Below are 25,645 nucleotides of genomic sequence, written 5' to 3'. Positions count from 1 at the left end.
TGTTAGCACACATGTTTCTCTGTTCCGGCCAGAAAGGCAACAACAACAATAAAAGGAGAAAACAAGGGGTACTAGACCAGACCTGGGCAGCTGCACCCTCAAGCCACAGAACGACAGAACACCCGCCCCATGTCCGCTCCGCTTGTGGAATGAAGAAGGGTTTTTATAATTCCTTCAGTGTGGGCAGCTGTGAGCTTTCCCACTGACTCATCTCAGTTACAACATTAGCATGGAACAGCCCAACCCACGTCCGTCCGGAGTTTTTAAGTCAGAAAGGAATGAGTGGCAAGGAATTGTGAGGGGTCAGAAATGTGAGGCGCACACCTTATGTGAAGGTTTTTCAAAAGATGCCATTTTATTAACTCAAAAGGTAGGATACACGTCTCATTATCCCTACTCAAACGAGGATTTCCCTACCTAAAATATACTTAAGCAATATGCCCTGAGCGGCGGGGGCATTACCAAGTCAGGTAATGCCCCGGGGCCCATAGTTATAGGCCCGAGCAAAGTGAGGGCCTTAAGGAAGGCCCCGGGGCGTGACCTGACTCTGTAATGCCCCTGTCGCAAGGGGCATATTGCTATTAGTACCCCGGCCCGCAAGATCTGCGTGACCTGGGCACTGAAATCAGTTTTTTCTGTCCCGAAAGGCTGCAGCGTTTCGGGACAGAAAAAAAAAAACGACCAAGAAAATGCCCACTGGAAAGGGAAAACGGAGTCCGTTTTCCCTTTCCATGGCGGCCATAGGGAGCGGACGCGCTGGGAACAGAAGTGTTCCCAGCGCGTCTGCTCCCGAAACACGACAGAGGAGAAGGTAAGTGGGGTTGGGCGGTGGAGGAGGGGAAATAAAAAACGCACCAGAATCCCCGGCGGGCGACGATGGTAGCCTCAAGCTGTGTGGAGGCGCGGAGCTGGGATGGCCCCGCTTCGAGCCTCCACACGGCTGGAGGCTGCCACGCCGCCCGCCATGGACAAAGGCGGCAGAAGGTAAGTGGGGGTGGGGAGGGCAGGGAGGTGGGAGGAAAGGGGAAGAAAAAGAAAATACCTTACCCGAGTCCCCCGCCGGGGCAGCTTCTCAGCCGTGGGGAGGCTTGGAGCAGGGATGGCCCCGCTTTGAGCCTCCTCTTTGGCTGAGGGGCTGCCACGCCCCCCGCCGTGGACAAGGCAGCTGGAATCCCGGCTGAGAATCGAGGGATTCTCTGCTGGGCAATGACCCGGCGAGAGCGTGTTGCATTCTGCTTGACTCTCGCTGGGTACTAATAAGGAAAACACTCTTAACAAAAAGTTTCTGGCCCTCACACTCGTACATAGAACAAGTCAACAAGGTAGTATGTAGCAGTTAAAAAACAACAGTTTTAACAGGCAAGTTCACAATATGATAACGGTCTCTCCTTATGACCTGGGTGAATTTTCCTTCCCCAGATTCAAGCAGGATTCTGCTCAGCAGTTCCAAAAGAATAAGGAAATCCTCTCTTGCAGCAAAGTTCCAATGCAGTTCTTTTGATTTCCACTTGGCAACAAAAGATTCCAACACTGGCTTCCTTCTTTTCTTCTTGTGATGTTAAGAAAAACAAACTTCTTCGCATAAACCAAGAACATTTCCTGAGTTCAGTAGAATTAAGATAAAATGTCTTTGCCAGGATTATTCTACAACCATATATTTGTTTAGAAACGATTATACACTTCTGCAGCATTTTATATACCACTTGCTTCAGCAATGAAAAGTCTGTCAGGATGATTCGGCAATGTTTCACCAAAACATATCAAACATTCTCCCACTGCTTCTTTATGATTTCTTAATACCACTTCGTACCACGTCATCAACTTTCACCTGGTTTACTTCCATGCCATGCCTACTACTTCAATTACACCTCGTTTACTCCAATGCCAGGTCTTCTACTTCAAGGTTCTCCATTCGGGTATACTCCCCTGCTCAAACAAAATAAAGTGTTACCACAACCCCTGACCTGGTGTACTTCTTTGCCAGGACAGACTATTACGAACAATAATTGCTTCTGTGGTTAAGATCAGCTTACAACAACTTAGCAATGTCTCATGCTTCACAACACCACGTTTTAAGAATTTCTTCAGGGAAGATCAGATTCACATTGGTGCTCTTTATTACACTTTTGTGATTAACAAAACGTCTGCAAGTTATGCTCCACTCCTTCTGAATATCCTTTACCAGAAGGGCAGCCTTCTATCCGCTCTTGTTTCCCCACCTCTTCATTCACCAGTTACTGACAATAATATGGTCTCACTCTTTCTCTTCTTTGGCTTTGAGAATGTGGGTTTTACCAGCCTTGTTTATGCACTTCCTTAACCATGGGCAACACGTTTTACAAACTTTTGAATTCTTATTTGCCCTCTCTTGACTTTGGCAATATGTGTTATTTTTCAATTGCCTTGTTTTAATTTCCTTTTAGCTTGGGCAATGGTAGTTTGTATTGGGTTCTGAAATTACTGTCACCTCTGATTGCTGGCTTTCAAACAAACCTGCATGCTTAAAATCACAGTCAGTTTGTTTGGCAAAATAATGCTTTCTTTGCTTTGTGTCAGTTCGGTATTCAAAATTGCCTTCTTTCATGGTTTTCCCTCTACATGTTTGCTTTCTGTTGTACCTGTTCTGAGCAGGTGAATGGTTATGGAGCGTTCCAGTGTCACTATAACTTAATGAACTCACCGTTTATGACGTGCGCATCCGTTTCCCTCGCTGCTCCCAGGTCCTCTGTCTCTTCTGCTCCTCGGGATCAGGCAATCTGTTACTTCCAGTGTGCCGCGACCCGCACTACTCGCACACAGAGCTTCCTCTACTCCAAAGGCTCTCCGGTGCTAGCCTGCCACTGGAGACAGCCTAGTTGTGGGGGACGCTTTTCAAACGTTTGCTTCCTGCTGCACAGCCTCTGCAATTCAGGTCTCCAAGGGGCAAGCTTCCCTCTCTGATGCTTCCTGCTGCACGTCCTTTGCAAGTAAAGCTTCTGGAGATGAAGACACTCTCAGGACCGGCTACTGTTGAACACTCGACAGTGGTCCAGCGTCTTCTTTCTTCTCCAGTCTCTGCTTTTGCTGAAACGTAGAGTTCACAACTCCTCCACCTACGACTATTGCTCTGCTCCTTCTTCTTACTGATTGCCTGCACCTGAGGAGGCCTTTTAAGGCTCGCAGTCTCCCTCAGGTGTGGGTAATTTCTATTAACAAGCTGCACTTTGCAGTTTTGTTACTCTTCGGTCCTCTTCTTCGTCCCAGTACTTCAGGGATTATGGGACTTGGAGACCATAATGCAGAAATCTTTTTTTCTAATGGAAAGGTTTTCATGCGAATTACTTTATTATATTCCTTTAAGGAACATCACAATGATTATTTGACAAACTTGGGTTCGTAGGGAAATAAAGATGTTTACCTTCTAAATTGGTATTATTTTCAGACTTTTATTTACTGTTCCTTTGGGGTGTACGGGAGCATCCAACTTTGAGTCTCTGTGTTTTTAAAAGGGTTTTCTTTTCTTCCAATGCCTAAGGGTCTATGAATGTTTTCACCCACATTAAGATGTTCAAATTGGGAAGTGAAAAGCACTCCATGACAACAAGCCATTACAGATTTTGGTATCATTGACATTTCTTCCCTGCAGGACGATAAATACTGTGTCCCACCCAACAGAGTTGTCTTATTCCTCTGGGCCCTTTCTCCTCCTAGGTGATACTCCCGCAGAACACCACCCCCAATGCCAGGATCATAAAGCGTCTGCCTTTCCCTGGACACCTGGGAGAAGGCTTTAGGTAGGGTCTTTGTGTGGACTGAGCAGGAATTCAGCAAGCATTCTGAGGATTGTCAATACTATCAACAGAGAGAAAGAAGGTTTATGTTGATGCATGCTGGGGCACACAGTTGAAATCCCAGCACAAACAACGCTAAGGCACAGTTGGAATGAAGGAATTCAATATTAATTACCCACTGGGAAATTAAATCTATTTCCCCAGGACAAGTCTAGTCTGCATTTTGAGTTGCAGCATTGAGGAATTCTGACCGCTGCCATTTCATACCCAGCATGAATCTAAGAGAAAGCATAAAGTAATTGAACATTAATTGTATAGTGGGAAATGAAGTATAATTCCCCAGACCAATTCTAGCAACGTTTCAGAGCATTGATGTGTTTGTACACAATACAATATCGAGCGCAGTCATAAAAGAGAACATATTGTGTTGGGAAGATAGCTCAGGGACAATGTGTTTGTCTTGGAAGCAAGACAACACATAGAAACACAGTTTTGAACCCCAGTCCTGTGCTTAGAGACTAGTCTTTGTTATTAAGTGTGTAATAAAAGATTAATTAATAAAGGAAAGGTTTTCAGTTATTAGCACCTGGGAGCTGCCATAATGTCACCTCCCAGCCACTCAGGAAGCTCAGAAGGTGGAATGTACCACATGGTATTGCCTGCCATCCGAGCCTCCTGAAAAGTGGGAGGCTGCCGCCTTCAGGGTGAAAGCCTTCACCCACAACACACCCCTTTCCCCGTCCCTCACCACTTCCTCCTCCCAGCTCTGGCCCCTATTACCTGTGGCCGCCTCACCATTGCTGACTCTTCGCAACTATTGCTGTGCCAGCACTTTCTTCCCAATGTCCTTCATGGAACGCTAGAGGGGACTACCAGAGTTATCTTCTCCATATGTCCAAAGAAAAGAAGCTACTAGCACCCCAGAAATCATGCACTGCTGGTTAGGTAACAGTGCATGGGGAAACGTTAATGCCCTCACTTTGCGCGTACCTGTAATTCGGGCTCTGGGCCATTAACTCACTGGGGGGGGTGGGGGGGGGAGAGAGAGACAGAGAGAGAGAGAGAGAGAGAGAGAGAGAGAGAGGTTGCAAGATGACTTATTCTCAAAGAGCGAGTGACTGAAGAATTTTCAAGAGAACAACGCCATCTTACATTTAATGAAACCCTTCCATTTTAAAATTTCAACGAGTTCAGTCTTTTAGAAGGGAAATCGGCCCACCCATTACCCGACAGAAGGTGTTGGGTGCGTCAGATCTAAAGGTACTAAATAGAGAATGCTTGCTTCAGTAATTTCTGACAGTCTTATATTATCTTAGAACCTCCCACTTAGACTCATTGGCCTATTTTATATGTTGAAAACTCTATAGTAAGACCTTTGAGGCCAAATTCGTTTATGGACATGTTTTGTAATTTATCGTACTTGGCACATCTTCCCCTATAGAACCGGATAGGTTGGCAGGGACACAACTCATGAGACCACCTACATTGTCACGTTTTACTGCTGAAATAGAAAGTGTTAATTTGATTCCTGATCAAAACAATTGTCTCCTGGGCTATAATAAAGTATTGAAGAACTCAGGGAGTGCATGAAATCATTTCTCCAATATTTTTCATGCCCAGTGTTTTGTCCTGTTTGCAATTTCAACAGATTACAATCAGACATTTGTGTTCCTTGGGTATTGTTTTTACGGTTGGGTATAACAGTTATTTTCATATTGAAAAGGATATTTTTTCATTTTATATCACTGTCTGTACATTTTTACCAGGTTCTTTATTTTACAGGCAGTACCAAATCTTGCCATTCCGGATCTATGGACGGTAGCGTTTATTCAAATGTGAAGCGCCGAGGCACATTGTTGATGTCCATGCCAATGACTCTGGCATTCTGTTACATGTCTTTACTTTGGTTGAGGGAATCGATAACATTGAGTGATCTCTTGCGGTAAGACAAGCTCCATTTATAAAGTCCTTTCTTTAGTGAACGCAATGCAGTATTTATTTCATCTTTAAAATCTTTTTTTTAAAAAACTAAACATAGATCATGGAAATGGTACATAAGATTGATGGCTGGAAAGAAAAGATAAATGAACAGGCAGCATGTTCTGTTATGATGGCACATTATGTTCAGAATTAAGAGACGTTGTTTCGGGCCAGTATAATACTGTGCCAGTTAGGTATGGCATGGAGTAGCATCCCAGCATAGATAGGAGGAAATTGGATGGCGGCCGGGAGGCTGCTGTCAGTTTAGTGGTGGGTGCAGTGGTATCCAGTAGGGAAGTGTGACTTGTTCCTTCCCTACTCACAGCTAGATCTGCCTTTGCAGCTGTACCATCATTGTCCCTAGCTTCAACTCCTCCACCTGGGAGCAGGGTTGCCAGCCATGGGTGCAATATATATTTAAGTGTTTTCCTTAGAAAAAGTCTTCAAACAACAGTTGAAATCCTATAAAACGCATTGTCCGTTTTATAAGATTTCAACTGTTTGAAAACCTTTTCTTTCCACTGGTTCCAGATGCACAGTGATGCAATATGACTCATTGTGGCTTCCATTGCAGCCATCACTATTTCATACAGTGACTCAAAATAGCTTTCTAAAGTCACTTCAATGAATCCCCTTTTTTCTGGGCTCGAAAGCCAACGTGTTTGATCACAATCGAGACCAGTGAACTTACAGCACGTGGACAATGTTGGCAGCCTCTCTGTATGTATTTGTTCTGGCACCTGTTGCCTCTTTTCCCCCTGTTCTCCGGTTTCCAATGGTGAAATATGGTGTACTACTTTGCTATTTGGGACTTTACGTTTCTAATTGAGACCAATCTCTTTTTTTTTTTTTTGTCCACGTTATTGCTATCTCTCCCCATGGTTTTTGTTATTTTAAACTTGGTCTTTTTTAAGTCTTTGTCTTGCAGTTTATGTAATCATTGCTACTCATATGTCCCGTCCTCTTTCCTCCATCCTTGTGTGGCGTCCCCCAACAAGGGGAAAGTAACGGAAACTTTGGCAGCGATAAATTGAGCTTCCCCTTTAAATTAATTATAGCGTGTGGGGGCCCCGCCCTCCGGCTACTCACCTCAGTCCCTTTTTCCGCATGGACAGTGTCGGACCTGGCAGCTAGCGATGCAACTTTTTTGGCTTTCCGCTTCATCCCAGTTTTCTTTTTCAATCTCATTTAACTTCCCTTCAGTGTCTCGCCTCCCCGGCGCATGTCGGCCGCAGGAGGATTCACAAGATGTGCCTCATGTGACTGCTTGTTCCTGGCCTCGGACCCCCATTTTCGGCTTGCAGCGTTCTCGGTCAAAGGGCATTGAAGAATCGGTTGTCTCGATGGAGGGAAATCTTCCACACTTCTCCTCCTCCCCACCTTAAGAACTTTGTCTCCAGGAACTCTCATCAAGACAAGCTAGGCCTTCTGTTAAGTACGGCTCCACAGCACAGCGACTTCTTCCCCAGGCTTTCCACGGATCGGGGCTCCTCAAATTCAGGTTCTGGCAGGCTGAGGCCTCTAAGTGTACCAGCACCTAAGCCTAGGGATCTGGGGGCTCTTCCGGGCCCTCCGGGGACAGACCTGAGGCTGTCCTGGCTACTGGCTCCCAAACTGAGGGACTCAGCGGCCCTACGAGGCTGTCCTCAGAAGGACGATAGAGTTAGTCTTCTTCTACCCCAAGGTGTAAGGGATCGTCGAGTGCCACCTTCAAAAGTCTGTCCTCGGCATGAACCAGCACGGCTACTAGCACAGGTGCCGAGGGCGTCCAGTGTACAAGAGTCGCTCCAAGGTCGTGAGTGATGGTGTTATGACATAGTGTACCAGAGGGATCTATGAGGTTGATGCCTCAGCTTCGGGAGCAAAGCCCAAGGTGTATCCTCCTGTGGCTAAGGCCTCTCTTGGCTCAGGGCCTCCGCGCCCACCCAGGGCATGGCGCAAAGCTTCAAAATGGCAGAGAGGCACATGGCAGAGCCTGCCAGGCTGGCGGCCATCTTGGATCCCGTTCAGGGCCTGCTTGTGCTTTTGCCCATCAAAGGGGCTTTGCAGGATGATCTCAGCCCCCTTTCCTCTGGAAGCGGCAGCGGATCCTACGGTGTAGGTTTTTGGTCTTCTCAGAGATTCATCTACCCTTCACAGCCATACTGCTACACGCACCAGGCGCCTCAGCACTTTGACTAGGTGCGGATGCCCAGTGCCTCGGAGGGTTGGGCCCCTAGGCACCCAGCGGCTTGTGAGGACCGCTTCTTTGGGCGCTTCCTCTTCCTCATGCGTTACCGTCACATGAAGGGGCTCCTGAAGGACATTGTGAAGGAGGTAATTCTGTAGGTGGTTCCGCCCTAGCCCCCTCCTCTTGGTACTCCTCCTGTTGCTCCTGCGCTCCAAGTTCCAGTGCCGGTCCGTTCACCGGTACAGGCCCTACCGGTTGTTCTGACCCCTCCGCCTTCTCCTATACCATCAACGCCTCCCCCTCAACAGCCGTTGGACCTGTCTGCAGCTCTGGACCTGGAGGGACGCCGCTGGCACCTGTGTCCCAGGGACCAGATTCCGCTCTGTCTGTGAAGGGGGGCCATGACGCCCAGGATGATGAGCCCTCAGCATCCTTTAAGGCCTTTCATGACTGCCTTCAGGGCCTGGCGGAGTTCTTGGTGGTTCATCTGCTTGAGGAAGCCCCCCAGGAGTCAGGTGTGTTAGCAGAGGTCTTGGGGAAATGCACCACCATCCGGTCTGGCATCCCTCTGCAGACGTATGTCCTGCAGGTGGCGCAAAATGTCTGGGAGAAGCCCAGAGCCAACTCCCAGATGACCACGAAGTTGGACAGCAGGTTTAGGCTGATAGACGGGTAGCCAATCCTCCTCGACTCCCACCCACAGCCTCATTCAATACCCAATCACAGAGAAACCCACCTCAGGCTGGATTAATCTTTTAAAAAAGGACAGTTATTCTTGTATACCCGATTCAACTTTCTCCTCCTCCTCCTATTTCACTGCACTAACTGTATATTTGTATCACCATGCCGGTTGATCTCCTATTTTTGTTGGAATTGAATTTCTACAATGCAATGCAACTGTTTTATTTAACGCACACTGTATCAGTTACTGAGTGTTCAGTAATGTCCTTCATGTATTCCTGAAAAATGTTTGATTTATTACTAATCTGAAATTCGTGCTCTGATTTTGTTATTTAGTCTCAGATGAATTGGTATGTACTACCTTGATTGTTTTATAACCATTATGCTGAGAAACATGAAATATAAACTCATGTAGAAACTTTATAAATAAGACTATAAACTAATATGTTATTCATTCACAAATAGTCTTCACGCTCAATGTTATTCAATACTTAATGAAAAAGTTTGGGTCACGTGTGACTTAGATCATTTCACCTGAAAGAATAGCGTACAGAAAAAATAGTATGCTCTAATTTAAATCGGCGGTTACCCCTTTTTGTGATGCACTCCTAATTCCAGCCCAAGGTTCCGCGTCTAGGGCTGCCCCTTTGGTTAGAATATCATTCCTCAGTGGTGGCTGCGGCCTCCTTGTATTTGTCATGATCTCTGCTTCCAAAAGGTCAGGGTTTTCCCAACTCCCTTGGAAGCAGATCCATAACCCAGGTTCCGAGTGCCAACCAGTCCCAATTGGGACCTTTTGGACCCAGTCCTGGCGCCAGTGGCACCAGGCTCATAAATATGCCCAGTCCCAGCGCTGGAAGCGCCGGGCTCATAATGCTTGGGTGGACTTACCTTCAGCAGACCATGCTGCTTACCTGCCTGCCAGTTGAGCCTCTGATCCTCTTCTGTTTGGAACTACTTTTCCTGTTGGGTGGGGCTGGAGCCACTCCCTAGATTCAGAACACTGGAACTCTTCTGGAAGGCAGGAACTCTTTTCTTACCAGGAACTCTTTTCTTACATAGGCGTGGCTGTGGAAGGAGACACCTAAGCACTACAGGAGGCTATTTAAACCACACCCGGTGGATGAATCTTGTTTTGCGTTATTCTGCAACCTCTGCAGCAGAACGCTCATCGTGTCTTCTGCATCCGGTCCTGGGCCTAAGGAAAAAGGCTTACCATCCTGAATCCAGTCTTCAGCAACACCTATAAAGGCAAGAAAGAACAGGTTAGCATTCCGGCATCTGAAAGGCAAAGGTTTACCATCCTGAATCCAGTCTTCAGCAACACCTATAAAGACAAGAAAGAACAGGTTAGCATTCCGGCATCTGAAAGGCAAAGGCTTACCTACTCTTCGTGCGCTCCGGAGGCCTTCGGCGCTGCATCCCGCATCTGAAAGACAAAACAAGGTGCGTTTAAAGACATTGGGGAACTTTAATACTCACGTGCCATTACTCCTTTCCACATCTAATCCAGTGGGTATTCCGGCACCCTGCAGCCGCTCCGAACTCGTACCTGCAAAATAAAAAGACAGTTAGAGCGCATAGTGAAGCAGGCAACAAGCGCTTACTTACGCGCTTCCAGGCGCTTCTATTCATCACACGGGCTCCATCTTCAACTCACTTCAGCCCGTCATCCGCCATCGCCGGAACCCTGCAAAACAAGAGACATCATTACTAAAGACTTTAAAGACATATGAATGACTCGAAACTTACCGTTCGTGCAGTAAACGACGGACAGCAGTCCTCTGAAGTCAAGAGGCCTGCGCTACCTATCCAGTGAAGAAACTGGTTACAGCACCCTGCCCCGAGGCAGATGGAGAGCTCGGCATTTACTTACCTAACGTGAGAGCGTTAACCTTTGGGGGTCTACAGGAGAGGAGAAGAGGAAAGAGATAGGGACACCCCAATAACCCCAGTTCATTAACCCCATATTTTCTATCTGCAGACATCTTACTCTACACGTCAGGCATACAGTGCACAGAGGTCCAGCCTAAAGAGCCAACCGGGTGCTACACATCACCTTTGAAGATACGGTAGTCGCCCAGTCAAGACCGGCGCCTCTGCGAGAATCAGGTGAGCGTTACAGAACGCAAAGCCTACCGCAAAACTCTCGCCCAGGCGCTATGGAAACCTCGGATACTGACCCCCTAGCCCGGTTACTTGGGGAACTAAGGGCAGAAGTGCATGCAGCTCGTCAGGAAACGAATGCTCTAAGAAGAGAACTAATTATTTCCAAGGAGAGAACAGACAATCTTGCTAGACAAGTGCTACAGTCACAAGCCGGACAGACCCCGTTACCCGCATCAGGGGCAAATCTTCCTTCAACATCCTCTATGAATCCAGTGCAGATCAACCTACCTGGGAATGTACCTCTGGCTCCGCCCGAACGATTTTCTGGTGACCCAAAGAGGTTTGCAGTATTTATCAATCAGTGCCGGTTGCACTTCTTATGCCGGCCAGCAGCCTTTCCAACTGATCAAGCAAAAGTAGCTTTTGTACTTTCGTACCTTAGTGGCAATGCGGCAGACTGGTCGATCCCTCTAGTTAATCAAGATGATCCGGTTCTCCATGATTTTCAAGCCTTTCAGCTTAGTATGGAAAAACTGTTCGCAAGACATTCACAGGGGCAGGCCTTGGACAATGAGCTTCTTTCGTTGCGACAGGGTAATCAAGACCTTTTGGCTTATATTGCATCTTTCAGTAGACTAATAGTGGAAACTCAATGGCCTGAGGACAAAAGGATTACTCTGTTTTATAGAGGTCTACGTGGAGAGCTCAAAGACGTTTTAGCCCAAGTAGTGAATTCCCCACAAGACTGTTCGGATTATATAGACTTGGTCGTTCAAATAGATCACAGGCTGCAGAACAGGAAGGCCGATCGTTTCAAGTTTGATGCTCGAGTATTTTCCAAACCGCCAACTCCTTCCAAAGGAGTAGACTCCGGGGAACCCATGCAAATAGGGGGTCTGAAAGGTCCTCTAACACAAAGGGAGTGGGAAAGGAGGAAACAGTTGAAATTATGCCTATATTGCGGAAACTCAGGGCACTTTCTTCGAGACTGTCCGGTGAAACCTGCCAAGAAGGCAGTAGGAGCTGCAGTTACCAAAGTTACAAACTCTGAGCAGGGAAACGACCTCGCCCGACAAGAATAGAGGTCCTCTTGCCGAGCGTGAAAACCAGTTCCGTGACCTCGCATTTCGTGATACCTATGGTCCTCATTAGCCCCGATAATCCGGATCGATTACATGCAATTGAAGCTTACGTCGACAGCGGTGCCATCGGCAATTATGTGGATCATGAAATGGTTTTGAGGATGAATCTAACTCTTTGTCCCAAGGCTGTAAAGGACGTCATTACTACGGTGGATGGTACGGAGATAGCCTCCGGGCCAGTAACGCATACCACTCAATAGGTGACGCTAGTAAGTCAAGATGGACACCATGAGAAGATCGTGTTCGATGTGATCAAGGCCCCTCAGTTTCAGATTATTCTAGGAATACCTTGGTTAGAGAAACACAATCCTCTGATCGATTGGCGAGCAAGAACGGTCCAGTTTCCAGAATGTGTCTCTACTTGTCACCCTCCACCTGGTGTTGCACTGGCCGCAATTTCTTCAGAGACTCCCCAGTTACCTCCCGAATACCTAGAATACCAAGATGTTTTCCGGAAGGATCAGGCTAACTCTCTACCTCCTCATAGGTCTTATGACTGCCAGATAGACCTGATACCTGGATCTACTCCTCCTTGTAGTAGAATTTATGCCCTCACCGAGCCTGAGAACCTTCACCTTCGACAATACCTGGATCAATACCTGGCAAATGGGTTTATTCGTCCTTCCAAGTCCCCTGCTTCTTCAGCTTTGTTCTTCGTTCCAAAAAAGGAAGGAGACCTTAGAACTTGTATCGATTATCGCTCCCTGAACCAGATCACCGTTAAGAATAGATATCCGTTACCTTTGATCCCTGAACTCCTGGACCAAGTCAGAAAAGCATGCATATATACAAAGCTGGATCTTAGAGGAGCTTACCACTTGGTACGAGTAAAAGAGGGCGATGAATGGAAGACGGCCTTCCGCACCAAGTATGGGCTATTTGAATATCAGGTCATGCCCTTCGGACTTTGCAATGCCCCGGCCGCCTTTCAATATTTTATGAACGATGTCCTCAGAGAGCTCGTAGATGTATGTGTTGTTGTTTACATTGACGACATCCTCGTTTATTCTTCATCGGAATCTGAACATCGGAAACACGTGAAAATGGTCCTCGAAAGATTGCGTCAACACAAACTTTTTGCTAAGTTGGAAAAATGTGTTTTCAACGTGACTGAAGTTGAATTCTTGGGATTCATATTGTCACCTGGCTGAGTGCGTATGGATTCAAAGAAGGTCGATGCAGTTCTCAAATGGCCATCACCATCCTCCGTAAAAGGTGTGCAAAGCATGTTAGGCTTCGCTAACTTTTACCGCAGGTTTATCCCCGAATTCTCTCGAATAGTCCAGCCCATCACTGCCTTGTTAAAGAAAAACAAACGTTTTGAATGGTCTACCGAGGCGGAACAAGCTTTCCAGGATTTGAAGACTAAATTTATCTCTGCACCAATCTTAAAACACCCTCGCCCCGAACTCCCCTACATCGTGGAAACTGATGCTTCAAGCCTTGCCATGGGGGCAGTTCTATCACAAAAGGACCCGGTAACCAATCAGTTGCATCCCGTGGCATTTTGGTCCCGCAAATTCTCGCCTCCTGAAATCAATTACACGATTACTGACAAGGAACTTCTAGCTATCAAGTCTGCCTTTAAGGCTTGGCGGCATTATCTGCTGGGGGCCCGACACACCGTTACTGTGATTACGGATCACCGAAACCTGCAATATTTGAAGACCGCAAAAGCCCAATCCTCTAGACAACTCCGTTGGGCATTATTCTTTGCCGAGTTTGACTTCATAATTACCTATCGACCTGGTACAAAGAACGGTAAAGCCGATGCCCTTTCTCGGATGGGAGTGGAAGAACACTTGGTCAACCCTAAACCTGTACCAATCATTCCCGAACAAAGAATTCTGGGTGTAATCGCCACAGAATCCATAGAGGAAGTTAAGGATAAAGCCAGGCAACTTGTAACTCCAGCAGACATACAGAATTGGCATCTGCAGGGAAAGGACTTTGCAGTAAAGGACAACTTATTGTATTTCCAAGAACGATTATACCTACCCAGCACAGATTTACAGAAAAAAGTAATCTCTTGTTATCACGACTCTTTAATGGAAGGTCATCCCGGTATAGCCAAGACCTCAGAAAAGATCAAGCGCTACTTCTGGTGGCCGTCTTGGAAAAAAGATATCAGAGACTTTATAATGTCCTGTGGAGTATGCGCCCAAAACAAGAGTCAAAAGGAAAGACCAGCAGGCCTCTTACGCCCTATTGACATCCCACCTCGCCCTTGGCATACGCTTTCTATGGACTTCATCACCGATCTACCTCCATGCTCCGGATACAATACGATTCTAGTAATCGTGGACTTATTCTCCAAGATGGCGCATTTCATTCCGCTCAAAGGCTTGCCAACAGCAGCAACTCTGGCCCGAGAATTTCTCGAAAACATCGTCCGACTGCACGGTTTTCCTTCGGTTCTAATTTCGGATCGAGGTAGTCAATTTATTTCTCATTTTTGGCGAAGTTGCTGTCGGTCGGCTCAAATTGATGTGAGACTATCGACCAGTCACCACCCTCAGACCGACGGACAAACCGAGAGGACCAATCAAACTCTGGAACAGTATTTACGCTGCATGCTGCAACAAACTGAAAAAACTTGGAAAGATATCCTTTGGATAGCCGAGTATGCCTACAATAACTCTGTCCATTCGGGAACTGGGAAAACCCCGTTTTTTCTTTTGTACGGCAGTCACCCTCGAACCTCGGAGTTGGATCCCCTCCAAGATCTTGAAACACCAGCAGTAGACTACCTGCATTCTACAATCACCCAAGCCTTTAAGGAAGCTGTTTCTCACCTTCAAAGCGCTAAAGAACAATACAAGAAAGGAGCAGATCAACATCGGAAGGAAGCCCCTCACTATCAAGTAGGGGATCAAGTCTGGTTATCCACCAAATATCTATCTCTAAAAGGGCCACGCACATTCAACCCAAGATACCTTGGTCCCTATTCCATCACTACCATAGTAAACCCAGTAGCGGTCAAGTTGGACTTGCCCCCGCACATGAAGATACATCCGGTCTTCCACGTCTCTCTATTAAAACCAGTGCAACCTCAAACCCGACTAACCAAATCTCCAAAACCTATCCTAGTGGATGGAGAACTCGAGTTTGAAGTCAAAAGCATTCTGGACTCCAAGATCTCCAAATCTAAACTATTCTACCTAATTGACTGGAAAGGCTACGGCCCCCAAGAGAGATCCTGGGAACCTGCTGAATATGTCCACGTTCCTCGCCTAATCAAAAGATTTCACCGAACATTTCCTGACAAGCCAAAACCCCCGGAGAAGCCCGGTTTGGGAGGGGCCTTGAGGGGGGGTACTGTCATGATCTCTGCTTCCAAAAGGTCAGGGTTTTCCCAACTCCCTTGGAAGCAGATCCATAACCCAGGTTCCGAGTGCCAACCAGTCCCAATTGGGACCTTTTGGACCCAGTCCTGGCGCCAGTGGCACCAGGCTCATAAATATGCCCAGTCCCAGCGCTGGAAGCGCCGGGCTCATAATGCTTGGGTGGACTTACCTTCAGCAGACCATGCTGCTTACCTGCCTGCCAGTTGAGCCTCTGATCCTCTTCTGTTTGGAACTACTTTTCCTGTTGGGTGGGGCTGGAGCCACTCCCTAGATTCAGAACACTGGAACTCTTCTGGAAGGCAGGAACTCTTTTCTTACCAGGAACTCTTTTCTTACTTAGGCGTGGCTGTGGAAGGAGACACCTAAGCACTACAGGAGGCTATTTAAACACCCGGTGGATGAATCTTGCTTTGCGTTATTCTGCAACCTCTGCAGCAGAACGCTCATCGTGTCTTCTGCATCCGGTCCTGGGCCTAAGGAAAAAGGCTTACCATCCTGAATCCAGTCTTCAGCAACACCTATAAAGGCAAGAAAGAACAGGTTAGCATTCCGGCATCTGAAAGGCAAAGGTTTACCATCCTGAATCCAGTCTTCAGCAACACCTATAAAGACAAGAAAGAACAGGTTAGCATTCCGGCATCTGAAAGGCAAAGGCTTACCTACTCTTCGTGCGCTCCGGAGGCCTTCGGCGCTGCATCCCGCATCTGAAAGACAAAACAAGGTGCGTTTAAAGACATTGGGGAACTTTAATACTCACGTGCCATTACTCCTTTCCACATCTAATCCAGTGGGTATTCCGGCACCCTGCAGCCGCTCCGAACTCGTACCTGCAAAATAAAAAGACAGTTAGAGCGCATAGTGAAGCAGGCAACAAGCGCTTACTTACGCGCTTCCAGGCGCTTCTATTCATCACACGGGCTCCATCTTCAACTCACTTCAGCCCGTCATCCGCCATCGCCGGAACCCCTCAAAACAAGAGACATCATTACTAAAGACTTTAAAGACATATGAATGACTCGAAACTTACCGTTCGTGCAGTAAACGACGGACAGCAGTCCTCTGAAGTCAAGAGGCCTGCGCTACCTATCCAGTGAAGAAACTGGTTACAGCACCCTGCCCCGAGGCAGATGGAGAGCTCGGCATTTACTTACCTAAGGTGAGAGCGTTAACCTTTGGGGGTCTACAGGAGAGGAGAAGAGGAAAGAGATAGGGACACCCCAATAACCCCAGTTCATTAACCCCATATTTTCTATCTGCAGACATCTTACTCTACACGTCAGGCATACAGTGCACAGAGGTCCAGCCTAAAGAGCCAACCGGGTGCTACACATCACCTTTGAAGATACGGTAGTCGCCCAGTCAAGACCGGCGCCTCTGCGAGAATCAGGTGAGCGTTACATTATTCTAAACCATCGTCTTCGTCGTCTATCTTCACTGGAGCCACCTCCAGTTGCGTCTCCAAGGAGGACAAGGTCCTTGAGTCCTTGGGAAAGCGCTGTTATTCCATCTCAAAACTGCATCTGGTGCAAGCCAACGCAGGCGCCCTCTTGGCTGCGGCTAACCAGAAGCTGTGGCGGCAGCTCAGGGAATTTCTGCCCGACCTCCCTTCGGACAAGCAAGCCTCCTTCAAGACCAGTCTGGCAGATCCCAGGCCATTGCACAGGACCTCATGGAGTCTTCGGTCTCCCACATCGGCACAGCCAGCAGAGGGCTGTTCTCCAGCATGGGGTCTGGCATGGATTCACATGCTCATGAATATTCCCCATCGTCAGGCTGGGAGTCCTCGGGGAAAGAAAAAATCAGTATCAGTTTAGTTTCTGATCTGTCTTAGTAGTAACCAATCACTGATCTCTGGGTCATACTGCCCCCAGCCAATGACTGCCCTCTCCCTAAGCCCTGCCTCTGGCAGCCATCCTCAGATTTTTACCGCACGCTCAAGTGTTGGGAGTGCTCGTGTTTAGCTCTTGAGTTTTTTTACTGCGTTTTCACGTTTTTTCAGGAGATTTTCTCATTTTTTCAGTTTAATCGAGCCTCAAGCTCCACTGTTTCTACTTCCGATAATGGGGATCTGTTTCGGAATTCTTCCACCCCCCTCAAGGGTGAAGTTTTTGTCGAGTTTATACTTCTTGGAGGATTCCGGAGGATCTGCGGCCTACCTCAACGGACATGGCCCAGGACAAAGGAAGCTCGATGCCCGGATCCAAGCTGTTCAGGTGCTGCCCTGGATGCGGATTACAGAACTTTTTCAAGGAGGACGAGCATTTGCAATGTCTCTACTGCCTTCATGAGGACAAGATGCACGTGGAGAAAGACTGTGCGTTCTGCAAGAACCTTTCGGAACGGACCAAACAAGATCGTCGTTCTCGCCTCGCCGCCTGGCTGGAGAAGGGCACAGCAGGTGAGAAGGCGAAGAAGTCCGAGTGGGCTTCTAAGTCCTGTGAGGGTGCCCCGGTGACAGGGGCCCAACAGAAGGCCAAGCACTGCGAGTCCGCGGGCACCCGGAGCGCCAAAAGGTCGGGCTCTTCGGTTGCCAAGCAAGGTGCTACTTCCCCGGCACGTTCGACCACGAGCCAGCGCTCTGGTTCGGAGAAGAGGAAGTCCGAGAACCCGGGTAGGCCGCTGGAGCGGACCCGGTCGATCTCGAAGGGGGAGCGAGGCGCTGACCCGCCCCACAAGCAAAGGCCCAGGACGCACCTAAGGTGGTGAAGGCTTTGATCCACCCTGCAAAGGCCTCTACCGAAGTGGTCGCTGCGACCCTGGCGAAGCCGGCTGAGACTACGCCTGTGGAAACGCCCTCCGGGCCCAGAGTATCCCTGCCACCACGGAGGGATTCCTCTTTCCAGCCCATCGCTAAGACCCCCGTGAAGCCCCCCGCTGAAAAAGAGGGGGCGGGCCGGTGGCCATTACAGACTCGGAATCAGCCTCTGAGGAGGAACTGGTGGAAACCGAGAAGCGCCTCAACGAGAGGTTCGTAGGCCTCAACGAGAGGTTCGAGAAGGTTCGATCCCAGGGGGTGGTCCCTGCTGACGTGATCGAAGATAGCGACGACGACGAGCAGGGCCCAGTGGAGGGGGCATCCCGTCCGTCGCAGCCATTGGCAGAGCCCCAGGATAGCTCGGCGGCCATTTTGTTGGCAATCCAATCCTTATGCACCGAGATAAGGGCGAGATTACCACGCACCCCGACGGAGGATCCAGAACCAGGCCTGTCGGGAATCCCTCCGAACAAGCGGAGGAGAGTCCACCCCGCTCCGCCCTTTGTGCCTGCGAGACCGGTGGACCCCTCATCCCCCTCGCCGGACCCTAGAGAGGATACGGCAACGGATACAGCGACGAGGACAGACGATGACAGCGGCGATGACACAGCGGACATCCCGTCGTCACCCCCCACAGGCGTCTCCAGCCAACGAAATTGGCTCTTTCCACGCCATGATAACCAGGGCATCCGAGCTCTTCCAGCTCTGCTTTGAAGAACAGAAAAAGGAGGGGTTTCTGTACCAACGATGAGAGGCCAAGAGGAAGACAGTCCTTGCGGTGCCTTTACTCGACGACATCTGGGACGAGGGGCTTGCTGTCCTAGTCCCCGATGCCGCCCCCTTGTGCCTCGGGGCCCAGCCCACGTCGGACTCTGTCATCTCGGCAGCGGCTAAGAAGAAGGCAGCGGGTGCGGCAGCTTCAACTTCCACTTCCCCGCCGGACAGCGAGGGCAAGAAGTTGGACTCTATGGGACGACGAGTCATCTCGTCGGCAGCGACGACGATTAAGGCGGCCAATGCCTTAGCGATCGTGGTCCGCTACGACAGGGAGCTCTGGTTCAAGATAGCTCCCCTGCTAGACTTCCTGCTCGATGACAAAAGGGCAGAGGCCCTAGAAATTCTGCAGGAAGGCGAGGTGGCGTCGGATCACGCCATAATGGTGGCAACGGACATTGCCGATACCGGATTTCACCAACTGGGCAACAGAGTTTGCCTCTGACGACGGGGATGGCTCAAGGTGACAGACTTTTGCCAGGACGTCCAGACCAGGGTGTTGGACATGCCGTTCGACGGCAACAACCTTTTTGGTAAGGCGGTGGATGAGTCCCTACAGGCCATCAAGACCGACTCGGAGACGGCCCGGGCCGTGGGGGTGCTTCAACAGCAAAGGCCCTTTCGGAGCTCCAGAGGCAGACAGGGTGCCTCCAAAGGATCCAGCGGTGGCTCTTCCGCTTATTGCCAGGCGACCCGCTCCTCTTCCCAGGAGGCCTACAAAGGTCACGGCAAGCAAGGGGGTTCCCGCCGCCGTCGCCAAGGAGGCCAAGGCGGCAAGGCCGCCTCCAAGCAAGACTGACCCGGCCGGGTTGTTGGGCCCCCACCAAAGCACCCCGGTGGGAGGCCGGCTGACGAAGTTCGTCAGCGTGTGGGAGTCCATCTCCACCGACCGTTGGGTGTTGGACACCCTGGCCAAAGGGCACTCGCTGGAATTCCAAAAGAAGTGCCCTCGCATTCCTCCCGTGGCCAGGAAGGAGAATCACGTCCCTCAACTACTGTTGGAGGTAAAGGCGATGCTCAAGAAAGGTGCCATCAAGCTCGTCCCCAGAGGGCTGCGGGGCTCCGGAGTGTACTCAAGGTACTTCCTCGTCAAGAAGAAGACAGGCGGTTGGTGCCCCATCCTGGACCTACGTCGCTTAAACAAGTACATCAAGGCGCAGAAATTCAGGATGGTCACCCTACAGCACGTTCTGGGACAGCTGGAGGAAGGCGACTTCGTATCGTCTTTGGACCTGGAGGATGCTTACTTCCACATCCCTATTCTAAAAAGGCACAGGAAGTTCCTCAGGTTCGTGGTTCAGGGACGCCACTACCAATTCAGGGCCCTACCGTTCGGATTAAAGTCGGCACCCAGGGTTTTCACCAAGTGCCTGGCACCAGTGGCGGTGTGGCTGCGTCTGCAGAGTATCCACGTTTACCCCTACCTGAACGACTGGCTAATCCGGGAAAGGACAAGGCAACTCGCCGCCGAACACACGGCGAGGACCGTCCGGTTGCTCACGGAGCTGGGGTTCGCCATCAACTACCCCAAATCCCACCTGGTTCCATCTCAGATAGCACTGTTTATGGGAGCGAAGCTCGATACAGTGGGGCGACTGGCCTCCCCTTCAGAGGAGAGGACCAAGACCATCCTGGGCAAGGTGTGGCACCTGCTAGCCACGGACGTGGTCAGGGTGAGGTCTATCAAGTTCCTCCTCGGGATGATGTCCTCATGCATCTATCTTGTACCCCTTTGCAGACTTCGGATGCGTCCGCTACAGGAGTTCCTCGACTCCCGCTGGCTTCAGGCGAGGGGCTGTTTCGAGGACGGGATCCCTCTCGACGAGGAGTTCCGTCGGGCGATCTTATGGTGGGGCATCCGTGCTCACCTCACGACAGGCACGGAATTTCAAATCCCGGCGTTTCAGGAAACGGTGACGACGGACGCCTCTCTGGAAGGTTGGGGGGCCCACACCGGAGACCTCCACGCAAGAGGCCTTTGGCTCCCGGAGACGAGGTCTCTCCACATCAACATTTTGGAGCTCCGAGCAGTGTTCTGGGCTCTCAAGTCGTTCCTTCCGTCCCTCAAGGGCAAAGTGGTGAAGATCTTCACCGACAACACCACCACTATGTTCTATATATGGAAGCAAGGAGGCACCAGATCCCCAGCCCTATCCAAGGAGGCCCAGGATCTGTGGCTCTGGGCCGTCGCCCAGGGAATGTTTCTGGTTCCCTTCCACCTGGCAGGAATAAAAAACACCATCGCGGACTCAGTCAGCAGGGAGCTGCGCTCGTGCCACGAGTGGGAACTGCGCCAGGACCAAGTGGATCCACTCTTCCAACGATGGGGCAAACCCCAGATCGAACTGTTTGCGACGGCGACGAACTCTAAGTGCCAGAGGTTCGCCAGCAGGTTCCCACAGCCGAGGAGCATGGGCGATGCTTTCTCGTTCCTTTGGGATGGCCTGTTTCTATACGCGTTCCCTCCGTTGCCATTGCTGCTCCGCCTCATCAACCAGCTCAAGAAGTCCAGGTGCAGGATGATCCTCGTCGCACCGGTGTGGCCAAGGCAGATCTGGTTCCTGACCTTCTGGACTTGTCAACTTCCCCACCAGTCAAGCTGCCAGCGGACGCGGATCTTCTCTCCAGAGAAGGAGACGCCATTCTCCATCACGACCCACAGTCGCTGAACTTGCAGGCCTGGCTCCTGCAGCACTAGAGTTTGGACGGTACGATATCCCGGCTGATTGCAGAGAGGTTCTTGCAAAGGCCAAGGTGTCCTCAACTCTCAAGTGTTACGGTCATAAGTGGAAGAGGTTCTCTGTCTGGTGCCGTGCAGAGAATATTAACCCTCTGCGGATTACGGCCCCTCGAGTTCTGCCGTACCTACTGTCGCTGGCTAAAGCTGGACTGGCTCACGCCTCCATAAAAATACATCTGGCTGCCATCTCCCGATGTGGTCTCATCGCCTGGTAAAGGAATTTATTAAGGGACTATTCCGATCATTCCCGCTGGTGAAGGCCCCTGCCCCGGCGTGGGAGCTTAATGTGGTGCTGACCAGGCTCATGGGAGCCCCATTCGAGCCTATGCATTTGGCGCCTTTGAAATTCCTGTCATGGAAGACAGCGTTCCTCGTGGCCATCACCTCTGCACGATGAGTGGGAGAGATTCAGGCCCCGTCTTGCACGCCTCCATACTTGACTTTTCATGACACGAGGGTAGTGCTGATGACGCACCCCTCCTTCATGCCCAAGGTGCCGTCGGACTTCCACCTCAACGAGCCCTTGTTGTTACCAGTTTTCTTCCCGTCGCCTTCGACGCCGGCCGAGAGGACTTTGCACTCGCTGGATGTAGCTGGAGCGCTGAAGTTCTACGTGGACCGCACAAAGAGTTTTCTGAAGACGTCACAACTGTTTGTGAACTTTGGGTCTGTGAATCAAGGGAAGGCTCTCTCGAAGACTTCCATTTCCAGGTGGCTCTCCGGCTGCATCATGCATTGTCACCGGTTGCCAAAACCAACCGCTGCCAGGACCGTCCGAAAGCCCATTCGACCAGAGCGATCGCTGCTACCACGGCGTTCCTGTCTGGTGTGCCCCTGCTGGACATCTGCAGGGCTGCTACGTGGAGGTCGACGCACACCTTCACAAGATTCTACTGCGTCGATCGGGACTCCAGGGAGGAGTCCAGGGTCGGCCAATCAGTGCTGCGCAACCTGTTCGCTTAAGGTGAGCCCGGTGAGGAGCTAAGAGATGTTTAATGTTGAGTTGTTGTATTGCTTAATGTTGAGCCTGTTGCCACCTCCCGTGGTTGTGCATGTGTATAACGCTATGTATTCTTTTATTCATGAGCATGTGAATCCATACCAGACCCCCATGCTGGAGAAGGAACAAGTTACTTACCTGTAACAGTTGTTCTCCAGCATGGGTCTGGCATGGATTCACATGCAAACCCTCCCACCAACCCCTCTGCGGCTCTTCACTTGGTCATACTGCCACCTTACGTGCTACCAAATCTGAGGATGGCTGCCAGAGGCGGGGCTTGGGGGGAGGGCAGTCATTGGCTGGGGGCAGTATGACCCAGAGATCAGTGATTGGTTGCTACTAAGAAAGACAGATCAGAAACGAAACTGATACTGATTTATTCTTTACCGAGGATTCCCAGCCTGACGACGGGGAATATTCATGAGCATGTGAATCCATGCCAGACCCATGCTGGAGAACAACAGTCACAGGTAAGTAACTTGTTCTTTCCTTGGGGTCGAGATGAGAAGGACAGCGTGTATGCATGCCACTATGTTTTTTCTGATGGGCAGGAGTGGATCCTGGATCTGCCCTTCGAGGGTGTGGACCTTTTTCATTCATCGACCGATGACGAGTTGACAAAGAAGAAAACCTCCACTCAAACCGCCAAGTCCTTGGGCATCCTGACAAACCAGCTCAGAAATCCTTCCTCAGTCCCAGGACAAGACCGAGCTCAAGCCATGCATTTTCTTCTGCTTCAAGGGGTTCTGGGACTGTGGCACACAGAGGCCTGACAGGTCGCCTAGCGACAACAGGAGGAAGCAGCAGAGTACGTCACGTGGGTTTTTCTGCTCCCCCTACTCTGCCCCGCCTCTGATGCCAAGAAGTAGTGACGTCAAGGTTGGGGAACACAGTTCGTCTGTGGGGGGCCATTTGGCTCCGTTCCAGGAGATCTGGAAGTGTGTTTTTAGCAACCTCTTGATCCTATCTGTAGTCTCCACGGGCTTCAGTCTTCCTCTTCCTTTGTCTCTACCATCCTCTCCTCCTCTTAGTCAGATTGGGTCCCCGGCACTTTTACGGAGATGCAGGCGATAGAACCTGTTCCTCTTGGAGACAGGGGCTTCGGTTACTAGTCCAAGATGTTTGCTGTACCCAAGAACAACCAGGTTGTTCTGAAGGTAGCCCTGGACCTGTCATTTCTAAATCTGTCTGTACCACTGGAACCCTTCAAGATTATTCCCACGCATATAGCTCAATCTCTGTGTGCAGTGGACTGGATGTGTTCCCTGGACCCCAAGGATACATACCTGCATATGCCCATCTACCAATTGCATGAAGTTTCTGCAGTTCACGATTGTCATACCATTTTCGGAACAATGTGCTGCTCTTGGGCCTGAACTCAGCACTTCGTGTCTTCACAAAGTTGATGAACGCTGTGGCGGGCCTTCTCTGTTTGGATAGCCATCACCTGTACCCTCATTTGGACGACTGGCTGGAGAGGGTGGGGTCACCCAAAGGGGTGGTGCACTCCTGCCGGAGATTGGTGGATATCCTTCATCAGCTGGGGTTTTCCTTCAATCAGAGGAAGTCAGTTATGCCCGTTTCAGGAAATGGGGTGCGTTGGAACACTACCGTTCAGCAAGTGTTCCCTACATCCGAGAGGCTTATGTCCTTCCGCAAGGCAGTGGGGCACTTTCTGACCAACACGACCACCTCGGCATGGTGGTCCCAGCACATTCTGGGCCTGATGGCCTCCTGTATGCTCACTGTACAGCACGCTTGTTTCAAGTTGAAGTGCCTCCAGCTCCACCTGGCACTCAATTGGGAACAGGAGATGGGGTCTCAGTTGGACAGGATCCCAATACCACTGCTCCTGTTGGCCGATCTTCGCTGGTGGCTGATGGATGGCAATGTTTCAGTGGGAGCTTCACCCGACCGGAGCGTACCCTGGTGGTGACAACTGATTCCTCCCTTTCAGGGCTGGCGCGCTACTCTGGAGGTTTATGCAATTCATGGAGCATGGTTTAGGACGGAAGCCCTCCTGCATATCAATCTACTCGAGCTCAGGGCAGTGGGCCTGGCCCTCAAGGCATTCTTGCCCCTCTTCAGGGACAGGTCTGTTCTGGTCACGACCCCCCCCCCCCCCACAAACCCCACCTGCATGGAGTGACATCGGTCTGGGAATGGGCACTGTTGGAGGGGATTTGGATTTCGGCAGTTCACGTCCGGGGGAACAGCAGTGCAGAAGTGGACCAGCTGAGGGTTCAACACCTATGAGTGGGAGTTGTACGACGACTCCCTGTTCCAGCGTTGAGGCTTTGTGTACCTGGATTTGTTTGCATCCCCTTGGAATTCCAAGTGCCCCCAGTTTGCTTCATGTGCAGGACAGGGTCGAGGGGTCTCTGGGCGATGCCTTCCAGATCTCTTGGCACGGCCACAGGTGCTATGCGTTCGCACCCACCCCTATGCTCAAACGGACCCTCCGCAAGTTTTGAGCTTCGGTGGGTTGCAGCCTCATCCTGATTGCTCTCCTCAGGACTTCGAGACCCTGGTTTTCGGATCTGCTGTCCACCTTGCGATCTCCAGCAGGGGATTCCTGACGCAGCACACAGGCGGTGGAGCATCCAGACCCGGCCAAGTTGGCTCTGTCTGCCTAGTTCCTGACCAACTGAGGCTTTAACATGCTCAATATTCAGATGACAACTGAGTAATCATTCAGTAGGCCAGGAGCTCCTCGACCCGGTCCCAGTAGAAGAGTAAATGGACTAGGTTCTGCCATTGGGCTCGTGACAAGGGTCTGTACCCTGTCACTTGTCCTCTGGATGATGTGCTGGCTTTTTCAGCGCACATGGTGGATACTTGCCGCACTTATTTGGCAGCCGTTGGGCCTTCCAAGAATTCTCCTGAGCATGCGTTTTCTGTGGCCAACCCAGTGGTTAAGGCCCACCTTAAGGGGTTGTCTAGGCTTTTTCTGCCGGTGCATAGTGTGAGAAACCAAGATGTGTCTCACCCACTACTCCCCAGGGATCTGTCATCCAGGTGGCCAGGACACGGCCATCACATTTGGATCCAGTTCCTGGGGGCGGACCAGTACAAGAGGATCACCTGGTTGAGGGGTCTTCAGGGAGTGGGAGTGGGTTAACCGGATGGTGAGACACGGTATCCTCTTCCTTGGAACACCTTTACACCATCCTATCA

The 25,645-nt window shown here is 50.3% G+C and overlaps 1 protein-coding gene across 2 annotated transcripts in view; it reads left to right on the top strand.

Annotated features, from left to right (window-relative positions):
• Positions 1-25,645, top strand: part of TAF1B (TATA-box binding protein associated factor, RNA polymerase I subunit B) — a 1,890,249-nt gene that overhangs the window by 567,874 nt on the left and 1,296,730 nt on the right. For both annotated transcript variants that reach the window (XM_069605992.1, XM_069605991.1), the window contains one exon: positions 5,553-5,712. In XM_069605992.1, coding sequence (XP_069462093.1) covers positions 5,553-5,712 — 160 coding nt within the window. The remainder of the gene's footprint in view (positions 1-5,552; positions 5,713-25,645) is intronic.

This window comes from Ambystoma mexicanum, chromosome 4p, assembly GCF_040938575.1.
Source record: "Ambystoma mexicanum isolate Mex_15411 chromosome 4p, UKY_AmexF1_1, whole genome shotgun sequence".
NCBI classification, from domain to species: domain Eukaryota; kingdom Metazoa; phylum Chordata; class Amphibia; order Caudata; family Ambystomatidae; genus Ambystoma; species Ambystoma mexicanum.
Note: the sequence above shows the minus strand (reverse complement) of the source record. Positions and strands in the feature narration are given on the sequence as shown.